This window comes from Microcaecilia unicolor, chromosome 10, assembly GCF_901765095.1.
Source record: "Microcaecilia unicolor chromosome 10, aMicUni1.1, whole genome shotgun sequence".
Classification (NCBI taxonomy): Eukaryota; Metazoa; Chordata; class Amphibia; order Gymnophiona; family Siphonopidae; genus Microcaecilia; species Microcaecilia unicolor.
This window is the reverse complement of record NC_044040.1, coordinates 216,745,491-216,759,621: the sequence shown is the minus strand read 5'-3', so window position 1 is coordinate 216,759,621 and position 14,131 is coordinate 216,745,491. Positions and strand designations below refer to the sequence as shown.

Sequence of the window (14,131 nt, the reverse complement as noted above, 5' to 3'; positions counted from 1 at the left end):
ACCACTGGAGACACAAGTGTGCCTAATCCAGGGCATTAGAAATAGCACAGCCCAGGTCACCAAATCCAGATTCTTACCTTACAAATACTGCAGTAGGATGGGCCAAACCCAGAGACTTACATGTGAACACCAAAATATAGGGTGCCAAACCCAAAGTCCAGTGGCTCTCAACCCAGTCCTCGGGACGTACCACTCCAGTCAGGTTTTCAGTATATATGAGTATAAGATAAAATTGCATGCAAATCTCTCTCATGCATATTCGTTGTGGATATCTTGAAAACCAGATTGGCTTGGTGTGTCCAGAGCCTTATCATAGGACCTACCACAGGATAGCATGCCAGATCCAGAGACTTAACATGGGGGTTCTCAATCCAGTCCTCAGGACACACAAAGCCAGTCTGGTTTTCAAGATATCCACAATGAATATGCATGAGAAGGATTTGCAAACAATGGAGGCAGGTGTATGCAAATCAATCTCATGCATATTCATTTTATGTATCCTGAAAATCTAACTAGCCTCAGGAGGTGGAAGCCCCCAGCTAAATGGTGAGTTTCAGACTCATGCAGCTCATTGTGACTTCTGCTTATCAGCTGGGTTATGTTATGCTAAATGCTGGATTTGGAGTTTAGACTAATTACTCATTTTTTTTTCCAAATACAAGCTCAAAGTCAGTTATATTTACATTCTAGTTTTACCTAAGGCAATGAAGGGTGATGTGATTTGCCAGAGGTCACAGAATGTCAGTAGAGACCCAGGGTTTGAACCCTGGCTTCCCTGAGTTACAACAACCCACTTCTCTATCCGATAAGCTGCTCCTCCTAGTGGTTAGAGAAGCAGATTGCGACCCAGGGAGGCGTCCGTTTTAGAGAAGGAACAACAGTGCACTCATGGCCTGATGATGACAGCAGCTGGCTGAAACTCGACAAAGCCAGGGTTCAAACCCACTGCCGTCATCTTGGGCAAGTCACGTGGCCCTCTATAATCAAGGTAGATCTTACACGGAAGCCTAATAACTTATGGACCTGAATATAGCTCACCTTGAGCGTGGGTTTGTAAAGGAGACTGATTAAATCCTGAAGCCTCTCATCACTATGTGGGATTCTGGGCTGCTCTTCCCAGCAGCCGTGGCTTTTTCCAGCATTTCTGCGCTGATGGCAGTCTTGACTCGTTTATCTAGACTTCCCTTTTAAAGCCCATTACCCGACTATACCTGCAAGCACCTGGGCAATACCATGAGCGTCCTGTCCATAATACTTCTAGAGAGGCAGTGCTGGCACTTACGTAGTATGCCAGCTTCAGGCCCCCTAGGTCGGCTATATTTTCTCCCAGAGTGAGTCTTCCATTAACCTGTGGAAAACAAAGAAATCAATTTAAGTCACCTGGTTACAATGTCCCTGGTGCAAAGAGCTTATCAACTAACCTTGAGCAGAGAGTGGTTAAGTGACTGCTCTGGGTGGCCTTCCTAAGACATTAGTTCAACAGATACAGCTGCTACAGAATTGCAATTTTGAGAGTCTCAGTCTCAGTCATACTAAGGTGTGTTCAGGAACATAGTATGTGCAAACTCTAAAAAGATGGAAAATATTTTGAAATAAAATGAGGGGTAACAGGATATCAAAGGTTCTGGGATGGCAGCAGGAGCAGATACTGTTCCCTGGATGGCCGTCTGAGAGCTATGGGGTCTGAGATCCACAGTGCACACTAAGGGGAAAGACGTGAAGGTCAGTGACCTAGACAAGGCGACTGGGGTGGGATGTCACCTCCACTGCTGCTCATCTCCCTTCCAGCCAGCTGCATGTGAAGAATATCTCAATAAAGCTGATAGGAAATTCAGCTCCAAATACGATTTCTGCTGCCTTCAATAAAGGTGCAGAGAAAGGCGACATAGATGATACAGGGGATGGGACGACTTCCCTACGAGGAAAGGCTAAAGCGGCTAGGGCTCTTCAGCTTGGAGAAAAGGCGGCTGAGGGGAGATAGACATGGAACGTCCGTTTACGCTCTCCAATAATACTAGGACAAGGGGGCATGCGATGAAGCTGGAGTGCAGTAAATTTAAAACGAATCGTAGGAAATGTTTCTTTACTCAATGTGTAGTTAGACTCTGGAATTCGTTGCCAGAAAAAGTGGTTAAGGCGGTTGATTTAGTGGACTTTAAAAAAGGTTTGGACGGCTTCCTGGAGGAAAAGGCCATAGAATGTTATTGAATGGACGTGGGAATAATCCACTATTTCTGGGATGGGCGGGACAAATTGCTTGTTCTTTTGGTTGCTGTCGGAGACAGGGTGCTGGGCTCGATGGACCCTTAGTCTGTCCCAGCATGGCAATGCTTATGTACTTAAGTCTAATGAAAAAGCAACAGGTTCATAAAAGGTGTCTATGGGAAGGGGATGCACAAGGGGCGTAGCCAGACACCCAATTTTGGATGGGCCAAACCCCACCTCATCCCACAGGTGATTTGGTCTCTCCTCTCACCTGCATGCCATATGGTCTCTCAAATATCCCCCCTCTCCTGCACACCTTTTATATAGCAGATTTTCATTGGCAGTAAGCAGCAGCTAATACACAGTATTCATGTTGGCCCCACATCCTTCCCACTGATGCAGCTTCCTGTTTCTGCATAGGTGGGAATACGTCAGAGGGGAAGGCTTTGGGGCTGGTTTGAGCAGTATGTATCAGTCGCTGCTTCCTGCAGGCGAAGATCTGCTATTTATAAGGTATGCGGGAGGGACAGTTGTTGGGAGTTTTCAACTTGGGAATCTCTGCCAGCCACATCATAGGTGTACTGCTACTGGAGGGCCTGAGCTCAAAGTGGGTGGGCCTGGGCCCACCCAAGCCCACCCTTGGCTACGCCACTGGGATGCACCTGCCCACTCTTTGAAAAGCTCAGTAATGCCAGACAGAAACAGAAGTCAGCCCCACCCGCTTCATCATTAATAGCCACAGGTCTCTTCCAAACCTTTCCTGGACCTGTCTGAAAAATCCCAAACTCCCCTCAGCCAGTGACCCAACGGGCTGTAAACTTGGCTCAGTGTTAGCCATTCTCTCAGTCTCACTATCTCTCAGATTTGAGTTTAAAATCTTTTCTTGGCTTCACAGTTTGTCCTTGTTTTGTGAAAGTAAAATAGAGCATCGAAATTCTGGAGACGTTCGGTGTTGTCCCTGGTCAGGTCGATCTACCAGATTTTGCTGCTCTAGCTGCCTTTTCTCCTCTTTCCTCTAGGATTATACTGAGATTTTCCTGTTCACGCTTTGATTTTCTCGTTCAGGTTTTGGAAATGTGTGTCTCTGCATTTTGCACATTGCAGGAGAAAATGTTTCTATTTCTCCAGTGTTGCATTGCATACATACTTTGTGTTGTTATTTGAATGTTTTTACTGCTGTAATTTTCTATTGCTCATGTTTGATTTATTCTTATTGAGTGAATGCTTTCAAAAAGGCGGTAAATAAATCCTAATAAATACAGAACTTGGCTTCTTCAGCTTTCCTGTTTAGCTTTTGTCAACACTTTTCTGTTTCTAATCTGTGGTCACTTATTCTACTTTTGCTGAGGGTCTTTCTGTGTTCTGCACCCTTGACAGAGGTAAAGGGACTCTGCTAGCATCTGGGTGTCCATCATGTGACCTGCTTGACATTTTGAATATTAAAAAAAGTGTTTTTTTTTAACCTAATTAAATATCACAGATACGCTTGTAATTAAAATTTTATTGTGACACAGTAATTCTAATTGTATCTTTAACTGAAGCTTTGGCAGGAAGTGCAGGTATTCAGAGAGCAACAGGAGGGCACACTCATTTCCCATTCCTGAACTGCTCCGAGCCCACTAGAGTCATAGCTCTGCAGTCTGGTGAAATTGAAATCACAGTTTCAGAAGAGATGAGGATGCCTCGTGCTTTAAGCTTCAAAGGCAAAACCTCAGGAGGTGTCTGAATGACAGCACCTGCCCTATCGGTGGGGCTCAGTGTCAAGAGAAGCCTACCTTGCTGAAAGTTCACTGTGCCCAGCAAGAAGACAAGGTGTCCCTGGAGTTCTGCAGATGGTTATACGAAGTCCAAAATTAGCAAGGAATTTCTAGCTATGTGGCCAAAATCTGGGCAATGATTGGCCCCCCACTGACTCTGTGAAAGTACAGCCTCCTTCAAGAAACTGTGAGAGCCACCATCAATGATGTCAATCTCGGGTCGGAATTAAAATCTGCCTTGACTGGTCACACCCCATGGGTCTCATGAATCATAAAGGCTGTTAGATACCAGTATTGTCACTGGCTTGATGAAAACGGATCAGTGATTAGTGATAGGCCTGTACCCGGGCCCTTCTCTATGAATAAAGTTGATTAAACAGTTTTGTATTACTGCTAAAAAAAATTCATGTTTCCAAACAGCAAACTGTATTTCGTTACCGTTATTAGTGAAACATTAATGCAGCCCGTGCACTTACAGACTTCTGATCACACAGTCCCCTGGTGCTATTGAAGAGTTTGGATGCGTCTGTGCAGTTTCTGTGTAGTGATTCTAGAAGCCCAACATTCTCTTCTCTCTGCGGAAGGTGTCCTGGTGTTCTAGGGCTCCGTCTTCTCCTTAAGTAGTGTTGCTGTGTCAGTTCTGGCAGTTAGGTCTGTTGTGGTATGGTGGGTTTGTTGTTTTTTTTTTTTTTTTTCAGAGTTCCTGGAAGTGGATGGTGCTGGCAATGGGGTGCCAGACTTTACATATTCGTTTTCCCCCCCCTCTTTTTAATAGCGGCTATTGCAGTACCTAATTTTACACCCCATCCATTTGGGGGTGTTTCCGTGATTGTGTAACGGGTCCTCTGAGTTCTCATCTACCTGTCGATTGGAAGTCATTGAGTCATTCCCTACTTTCTTTTTGGCATTTTGGATTTATCATAGTGGTTTTCTTCCTGTTTTTGGTTGTTTGTGTCTTTTTGACATTGTGTAACGTCTGTCACAGAACTGGAGGTGCAGGGTTTCTGTTGGGGGGGTCTGTCCAATTTGGGGTTAAGATAGACCTCAAACTTTCACTCCCTTAGAAGAGGATTGGATAATTTCCAATAGTAATTTTAATGGGGAAGGGTGTTTGAACTTGTTCTTCTGTTGTGTTGATGCCACACAGAGACCGTCTAAGAGCAAAGACATTGGAAGTTATTTTCTTATGGTCTTTTGGTAGAGACAAGACAGTTGTTGCTGATGGTGGATCATAGGTAGCAACAATATCACAAACAGTCAGAAAAAGGGGATATTTCAGTTTGCATCAGGGCAATTCAAGAGCGAGGCACAGTGAGTAACTTGTTAACAACTGTACCACAAATGAATAAGGCCTGACAGAATAGGAGAAGTGTCATCATTAACCAGGCCCTTCCTGTGGTATTTTCTGGTAGTACTGACAGCAGTGATACCATACTGTGTCCCAGTGAATATCTGCTCTCTCAGAGGCAGCACCTGACCAGGTAATGCAGAAGTGATACCTCAGAGTAAAGTGTAGCACTTCTCGGAGGCAGCAAAAGGAGGTAATACCCCAGAATAAGCCGTGGCACATTCTGCGCCAGTATCCTTACCCGCTGATTGTAGACGGTGAAGTTGTCATAAAGGTTGACAATGCATTCTGCTTTCTTCAGGAATTTGCTGTAAGAGTCCTCGGTCCACCAGTGCATCAGGTTGCCATGGCGATCATACTGTCCTCCTATGGAAAGAAAACATCTGTCAGCATCTGCCCAACCACCCTCCCTTCCTCCCTTCTACAGAAACATCTGGATGCACCTTCCTTCCAGACACTCTTCATCCATTGTGACCTGTATAGGAGCCACCATTCCCCTCACCCTATCCTCACTCAAAGATCAAACAACCCGGTGGCTGCAATGGGAACTGTGCCGAATTTTTAGACTAGAGCCTTGAATATGGAATGGACATTCCTTCTTTTCTATCAAACAATGACTATTTTGTGTCCGGCTGTTTTCCATGATTTAGCTTCTGTATTCAAGTGTATTCTGCAGAGCGGCACTAGAGAGTCATGAACTCATCTAACTATTTCAGGATGATAATGTTTCTGATTTGATATGCCAGTGGGGGGCAGCTCTGAAAGTTTCTTGAGAAGGAAGTAGGAAGGGAATGGGACTTGATATACTGCCTTTCTGTGATTTTTGCAACTACATTCAAAGCGGTTTACATAGTATATACAGGTACTTATTTGTGCCTGGGGCAATGGAGGGTTAAGTGACTTGCCCAGAAGGGAATCCAACCCAGTTCCCCAGGATCAAAGTCCGCTGCACTAACCACTAGGCTACTCCTCCAGTCCAAAGTCAGTGGACATTATTTTCTTATAGATTACGTGGACCAGTGCCTGTGGTCACTGGCTCAGGGTGCATGTTAGTTTTTAAAAAGTTTGAGGTCCGTGGTACTTTTGAGCTGTGGCACTGTGTTTAAGGACTGATTTCACTGGCTAATTTTTTCTGTTGCTCGATCAGAACTTTTCTGTTGAGCGCAAAATAAAAGATCAACTTACCCCAGTCGTCATAACCATGGGTCAGTTCGTGGCCAATGATGGTACCAATTCCCCCGTAGTTCAGAGATCTGTTGGGTTGAAAGAACTGGATGGTCACTTTATACAAAGAAAGCAGCAAACGCATCAAGAACATGCCACCATCTCTCAATACAGCTCAGCTCAGGCTCCCTCGTAATACAGCTCAGTGTAGGCAAAAACCAAAAGTATCACATTTCACAGTAAGGAAAACAGTGAGCAATATTTGAAAGGATATGTTTAGTATCTGCTGCTAAACGTCTAAATCCTTCTAACTGCTGCAGTGGTTTCCAGATAGTGAGAGGATGGAACAAGCGCCAAACAGATGGCAATAATATTCAGCCATATGGTTAAGCATTTTACATTAGGCCTGCAAAAAAGCAGTCTTAAATGAAACCGCTTGGCTATACGAAGAGTGGCCGAATGTCGTTGGTGTTGGTCATGCCTTAAATGTATATTTAGTGTCACTGTCTATGTGTATGACATCTATTTCAACGGTGCAGACGCCATTTTAAAATATAGGCTCAGCATCACTATTTATCTATACAATCGTACATTGAATCTGGTCATAGGAATTGTCCTACTGGGTCAGACCCAAGGGTCCATCCAGCCCAGTATCCTGCTTCCAACAGTGGCCAATCCAGGTCACAAGTACCTGACAGAAACCTAAATCGTGGCAACATTCCATGTAGAACCCCAAAGAATAGCAAGATTCTGGAATCCTAAACAGTGACAAGATTCCGTGCAGAATCTCAGAGTAGCAACATTCCATGTAGAACCCCAAAGAGTAGCAACAATCCAGTCTACCAATCCCAGGGCAAGCAGTAGCTTCCCCCATGCCCATCTCAATAACAGACTATTGGCTTTGCTTCCAGGAACTTGTCTACACTTTTTTCAAACCCAGATATGCTAACCATTGTTACTACATCCTCCAGCAAAGAGTTCCAGAGCTTAACTATTCTTTGAGTGAAAAATATTTCCTCCTATTTGTTTTCAAAGTATTTTCATGCAATTTCATTGAGTGTCCCCTGGTCTCTGTACTTCTTGAAAGAGTGAAAAATCGATTCACTTTTACATATTCGACACCACACAGGATTTTACAGATCTCTATCATATCCCCCCCCCCCCCCAGCTGTCTCTTTTCCAAGCTGAAGAGTCCCAACCTCTTTAGCCTTTCCTCCTATGGGAGGAATTCCATCCCCTTTCTCATTCTGGTCACTGTTCTTTGGTCCTGCTCCACATGCTACCACCTATGCCTGGCATCTGGACCTCACTGTCTTTCAGAGCCAAGCATCGGCCCCAGCACATCTGTGTATAATGACCTCCTAAAAGACCAAGATTTGAACCTGCCCCTTTCCTAAACATCACTCACTTTTAGAGGTGAAGATTACATGGCCCCCCATCACACCCCCAAATTCAGTACTGCTATTCGTGATGCTCAAACTAGTCCTCTAAGCCCGCCTCCAGGGACATTTTCAGGAAATCTCTAATTAATATGCAAGATTATTAGATGCACTGCCTCCACCTCCGTTGTATGCAAATATGGCTCATGCATATTGATTGAGGATATCCTGAAAACCTACCTTCAGCGTGTAGTATTAGCTACAGTCTGCTCTTCTCACCTTCAGAGCCAGGGATTTTCTGCTGTGTGTGATCATTTTTACACGTGTGCCAGATGAGGCTGGGTAAGATGTATCAAGCTGCTGACGAATGATTTGCAGTGATGCTGACTAACATGACAGGCTTTGTACTTACTGGGGGAAGTCTGGGTTGTATAGCGTGGGCTGGAGGATTCCTGCTGGAAATACTGGCAGAAAGAAAACAGGGCTGTTAGTACAGAAAAAGAGCTGGGGAGTCCTCTACACACATGGCTCTTCCCTCCACTCACACAGCCCTTCACGTGGTCCTTCCCTCCACTCACGTGGCCCTTCCCTCCGCTCATGCGGCTCCACTCATGCAGCCCTTCCCTCCACTCATATGACCCTTCCCTCCACTCACGTGGCCCTTCATGTGGCTTTTCCCTCACTCACTTGGCCCTTCACTCACATGGCCTTTCCCTCCACTCACGCGGCCCTTCCCTCCACTCATATGGCCCTTCCCTCCACTCATATGGCCCTTCACGTGGCTCTTCCGCTCATGTGGCTCCACTCATGGAGCCCTTCCCTCCACTCACGTGGCTCCACTCATGCAGCCCTTCCCTCCACTCACGTGACCCATCCCTCACTCACGTGGCCCTTCCCTCCGCTCATGCGGCTCCACTCATGCAGCCCTTCCCTCCACTCATATGACCCTTCCCTCCACTCACGTGGCCCTTCATGTGGCTTTTCCCTCACTCTCTTGGCCCTTCACTCACATGGCCTTTCCCTCTACTCATGCGGCCCTTCCCTCCACTCTTATGGCCCTTCATGTGGCTCTTCCCTCACGTGGCCCTTCCGCTCATGTGGCTCCACTCATGCAGCCCTTCCCTCCACTCACGTGGCTCCACTCATGCAGCCCTTCCCTCCACTCACATGACCCTTCCCTCCACTCACGTGGCCCTTCATGTGGCTTTTCCCTCACTCACTTGGCCCTTCACTCACATGGCCTTTCCCTCCACTCACGCGGCCCTTCCCTCCACTCCTGTGACCCTATTTTACATCACGCAGCCCTTCCCTACATTCCCGTGACCCTTTCTTCAATTCCTTTGGTCCTCTTGCTCTTTCCATGCCCTAGTGACACAGACTGTTGCACTGTTAATATCTTTACACATTTTCTTTGGCTCAGCAGTTTCTTCTTGCTCTTTTATGCTTCTGACTCCTTAAGAAGTGACATCTATTGAACTGTGGCCCTGTGAGTCATCGTTCAGAACTACCCATAGGCTCCTTCCCCTATTCCTTCCTTCCTTCTACCAAGGACTACAAGCTGGGGTTCCACCTGGAACCTGCCTAACATGAACCCTAAGTCTGGCCACTAGGGGCTGCCATTGTGCAATGTCCAAGGCTCCCTTTCTGCAGGAGCTGTGAACCCTGTGTGCTCAGTATCCCCAACTATGGCCAGCAGAAGCTGGGCCCTGGAATCAAACACATCTCATTTGCGCATGAGAGGGTGATTTCATAGCCAGGCATTTTGTCCGAGGAGCTGTGATCCTTATTTCCACCCATCCCATGTCACTCTTAACTCCCTTTCTCCCATCTTTGGTTTTACACAGCTCAGACTGGAGGTGGAGTAGGACTTGAAGACACCACTTCTTACTCCCTGAGATGCTGGGAGGGGTGGGGGTGGGCAGGACCTTCAGCTGCAGTCTGTCAATTCTGTTAAAGAATTTGAAACATCTGGCAGAATTTTCAGTGCTCAGATTCCCTAATTCTTTAAACCTATATTCACCCTTTTGCTGTGCAAATCTGCACATGCAAGTTGTAGACTAGTGTCAGCTGTGCGCATTATTTAATTTCATAATTAGCTGCTAATTGGCACTAATTAGCTGTTGCACATGTCACTGCCTTTACTTGGGATTCTGAAAATTGTGTGCTCAAAATCCATGTGATGTGAATCTGGGAGGGGCACAGGTGCGTCAGGGGTTATCAAATACAGTAATACCTCGGTTTTCATCGATAATCTGTCCGAAAACAATTGGCGAAATCCGAAACCAATGAAAACCGAGGCAATGAGATTTGAGTACATGTGATTTTATCTTACGTGTGTTACGTACATTTTGAAAAATGCAAAATAAACACATTACACCGAATACTGTATACGCAGTAATCACTTACATGTAATTGTAGTATTAGCACTCGCAATCAATAAAAAAAAGCACAAAAACACTGGTAAGCAATGGAATTGTTGGCTAGACGCTTGGGGTGATGCTCACACAACGAGAAACAACGCCACACTGAGCAGGACAACGTGTGGGTTGCCCTTTGTTTTCCCAAAATTAGCAGCGAGGTCACGTGGGCACGCCGACAAAATCCGAGACAAATTTTTCGTGAAAAAAAATCGAAACCGACGATAACCGAAGTCAACGAAAACCGAGGTAGTACTGTACTAGCAGTTAGGTGCGAGCATTTACAGCAGTCACTGAGCCAATGAAGGTGTGAACGCCTACAGTTAAGTATAGAACGGTGGACTCACTCCAGTATTCTGTAGTGGCAGTTACACGCCTAACTGCTGATACAGAATTCACACTTAGTGTGCATCATCCTGGTGCATTGCATTAGATGACCTCTTAAGAATGACCCCTTTAAAGCTCACTGGGCTCCAGTAGCCTTACCCATCTGGTTCTTGTTGGGGAGGTAGTAGGCATTCAGGGCCTGGGGAGGAAGCAGCCACCTGTAAGACATTGCCAAAGAAACAGAAGAGTGAGTATGTCGATAGGCCGGACTTAGCAAAGAGAACCTGACCTTTCAGTGAATGAGGTGGGGCTGGGACTGGGCCTTTCTTACTGCAGGAATTCTCGACATCAAACCTGCTGACATGGTTGACCATATCTGTGAGACTGAAAGATATGTTGCAGAAACATTCTATCTCTCCATTATTTAAGTTAGAACCTAAGTGACAATGATTTATGGATTGAGGAGAGGGCACCCTCTCCTTGTGCCACAGTCACTACCTCCTGGGCCTTTGGGAATATTATTTATTATTTTTATTTATTGCACTTGTATCCCACATTTTCCCACCTATTTGCAGGCTCAATGTGGCTCACAAAGACCTGTTATGGCATCGCCATTCCAGGGTAAAAGGGTATAATTGGTGTTACAAAGAGATCAAGGATGACAAAAAAAGAACTAAGCAGACAGTTATAGAAAGAAATTCAGAATAAGGGTGGAGTGATGATGTGTTATAGTTAAGCTATGGATTCTCGTGGTAGGCTTTGTTGAAGAGAGAGGTTTTCAGAGATTTGCGAAAGTTAGTTGTTTCGTTAATTGTTTTCAAGTTAGTTGGTAGTGCATTCCACAGCTGCGTGCTCATGTAGGAAAAGCTGGACGCATGTGTTAGTCTGTATTTTAATCCTTTAATGTGCGGGGTCAAAGAGCGCCAGCAGATTGTGATGGGGTGGAAGACAGATGCCCCCTACTGACCACACATGTTTACTGTTAGGCTGAGAAACTGGAAAACAAAAACCAGTCAAAGTACACAAACACAAATGCCGAATTATAAATTGAAGCAACGCTTATCACGTTCGTTATTTTTCAGCTGCTGGTGGTTACGGTCCACTGTTTTCCAACTGAAGATGTCTTTTACTGCAGTAGCAAGACAGGGAATGGGTTCCAGTTTAAGACATAGAGCCAAGTGGATGGAATTTTCTTATTTCTTTGTTATTTTAATAGATTATATTAGTCTCTCGCTACTTTCTCATACTAGACCCATTCAGGTTTTCTCTTGGAAGGATAAAGCCACCCGAACAAGTTAAGCAGCAGTGAGACAGGATTCCGGACCAGCTGAGGCAGTTTTAGTGCAACGGGAACATGAGCGAGGGAAGAGAAAGGAAGGAGCCTTAGCATCTGGGTCTAAGCGGTCACTGTGGAAGATAACAGAAGTGTTACTAGAGCACAATATTCAAAAAGGTGGCAGTGGCAATCAGAACGGGCCTAAGGTGGCACTAGGTCTCCAGGTTCCCTCTCCTTCCTTCCCTACCTCCCTCCTTTTACTCTAAGGTGGTTCAGGCCTTCTCTTCCTTCCTCTGGGGCAGGGTAATGGCACGGTGGTTGGCCTGGAGCCCTGAGCTTCTGTGGATGCTCTCAAGGTCTGATGGCATCTTGCACAGGAAGTTTGGAGAGGGCAGGAGCCGGTAGGACTTGAGCGTTTGCAGCTTGAAAAAGAGACCCTGAAGGGGGATATGATAGAGGTCTACAAAATACTTGATGGTGTAGAATGGGTAAACGTAAATTGTTTTTTTTTACTCTTTGAAAAAGTACAAAGACTAGGGGACATTCAAGAAAATTAGATGGTACGACTTTTAAAACGAACAGGAGGAAATATTTTTTCACTCAACAAATAGTTAAACTCTGGAACTCATTATCAGAGGATGTGGAATCAGTGGTTAAAAAAAGGTTTGGACAAGTTCCTGGAGGAAAAGTTCATAGTCTGCTATTGAGATAGATATGGGGGAAGCCACTGCTTACTTGGGATGGGTAGCAGGAAATGTCGCTACGAATTGGATTTCTGCCAGGTACTTGTGACCTGGCTTGGCCACTGTTGGAAACAGGATACTGGGCTACATGGACCATCGATCTGACCCAGCATGGTTATTCTTATGTTCTTAGATGCTCAAGGCCCTGCGCTGACCATGATGCGTCTTCTATAGCTGTTGCCTGCTGCATTACGGAGGAAGGGAGGTAAGGCCTGAACAACTCATGCGGTGGGGAGAGGGGGAGGTAGACGGAGGGAAGGAAGGAATGAGACAGATGTTGAAGACTATGGTGGGGGGGGGGGGTTGCAGGGGAAGAGAAAGATGCTGGACCAAGGGGAAAGGAAATACGGAAAGAGAGAGATACTGGAAACTGAATGGGGAGGGACTCGAATTGTGAGCTATGCCTTGGTGGTGGTGGTGGGGGGACTGGGCATTTGGCTGAAGGTTCAGCTAAGGCATCAGATACTCTTGGGCTAGTTCTGGAGTCAATGATGAGGCATTAATATGTTGGTGGGACCTACTGGTGACAGTGACTATCGTAATGGGAGTGGTGCAGTATTGGCAGTGATCGTGGTGACACTTAGTGGCACCTGCTACCAACGGTGGCAGAGAGAACTGTGGTATTGGTGGTACTAATGTGTTGGCTATGTTGGTAGTGCTCGATTGGCAGTGATAGCGCAATACATACGTGGTTTTATCCACTTCCTGACGAATCTTTTTCACAGACAGTTTGATGTTGAATTTGATACTGTTCAGAATGTTTTTAAAGTAGGTCTTCTCGTTGACCTCAAACTGCAGAAAAGCAAAGACAGGGTATCAGAAGCCTTGTGACTCTTCCTCGTTCAAGTTCAAGGGCAGGGAAACTTTGAAAAGCACTAAAGGAGCAAAGCTTATCACAGTCAGCACTTGAGATCCCAAAGGAGGACTTCTCACAGGCCAGAAACAGGGCTACTTTCAGAAAAGCCACAAAGAACGTTCATCAGATACATTTGCATATCTATGGTAGAAGAATGCAGCCTTTATTTATGCTGAGAAACAGACCTGTTTATGGCCTTCAAAGCTTGAGTTCATGCCCTTCCTCTCACAGTACAGGGATTAGCAAATGTGCTGAAGATCCTCTGGAAACAGCAGGTTGAAAGAAGAATCCATTACTTACGTCGTATTCTTTGTCAATGGAGTCTGGCTTCAGCAGGAAGTCTGGGTACCCGATCATCACCATCATATACTGGAGCTATGAAAACCAATCATCAACATTACTATGGCTCAACATGCTCCCACTAGCTAAACAACAGCACTCATCAAACCCCCAACATCTAAACACGCTCAACATGATACCACTACCTATATACACCAATCATCATACTCCCAGCACCTAAACACACAGGTCTACACACTCAACAGGTATAGAACTATGTGATTAGCATTACATGGTCAGAGCTGTGTGGTCAATAGATGTGGGATATAAAGCCCCAGGGGGGTCAAAACCTCTGTGGTCAGTGTTACATGGTCAGGGCT

At 45.6% G+C, this 14,131-nt stretch overlaps 1 protein-coding gene across 2 annotated transcripts in view; it reads right to left on the bottom strand.

The window, feature by feature from the left end:
* ECEL1 (endothelin converting enzyme like 1) overlaps positions 1-14,131 on the bottom strand; it is an 81,944-nt gene that overhangs the window by 4,706 nt on the left and 63,107 nt on the right. For both annotated transcript variants that reach the window (XM_030216268.1, XM_030216269.1), the window contains 7 exons: positions 13,773-13,847; positions 13,305-13,408; positions 10,757-10,815; positions 8,266-8,317; positions 6,496-6,563; positions 5,552-5,676; positions 1,283-1,348 (listed from right to left, as the gene is read on the bottom strand). In XM_030216268.1, the coding sequence (XP_030072128.1) occupies positions 1,283-1,348; positions 5,552-5,676; positions 6,496-6,563; positions 8,266-8,317; positions 10,757-10,815; positions 13,305-13,408; positions 13,773-13,847 (549 nt within the window). The remainder of the gene's footprint in view (positions 1-1,282; positions 1,349-5,551; positions 5,677-6,495; positions 6,564-8,265; positions 8,318-10,756; positions 10,816-13,304; positions 13,409-13,772; positions 13,848-14,131) is intronic.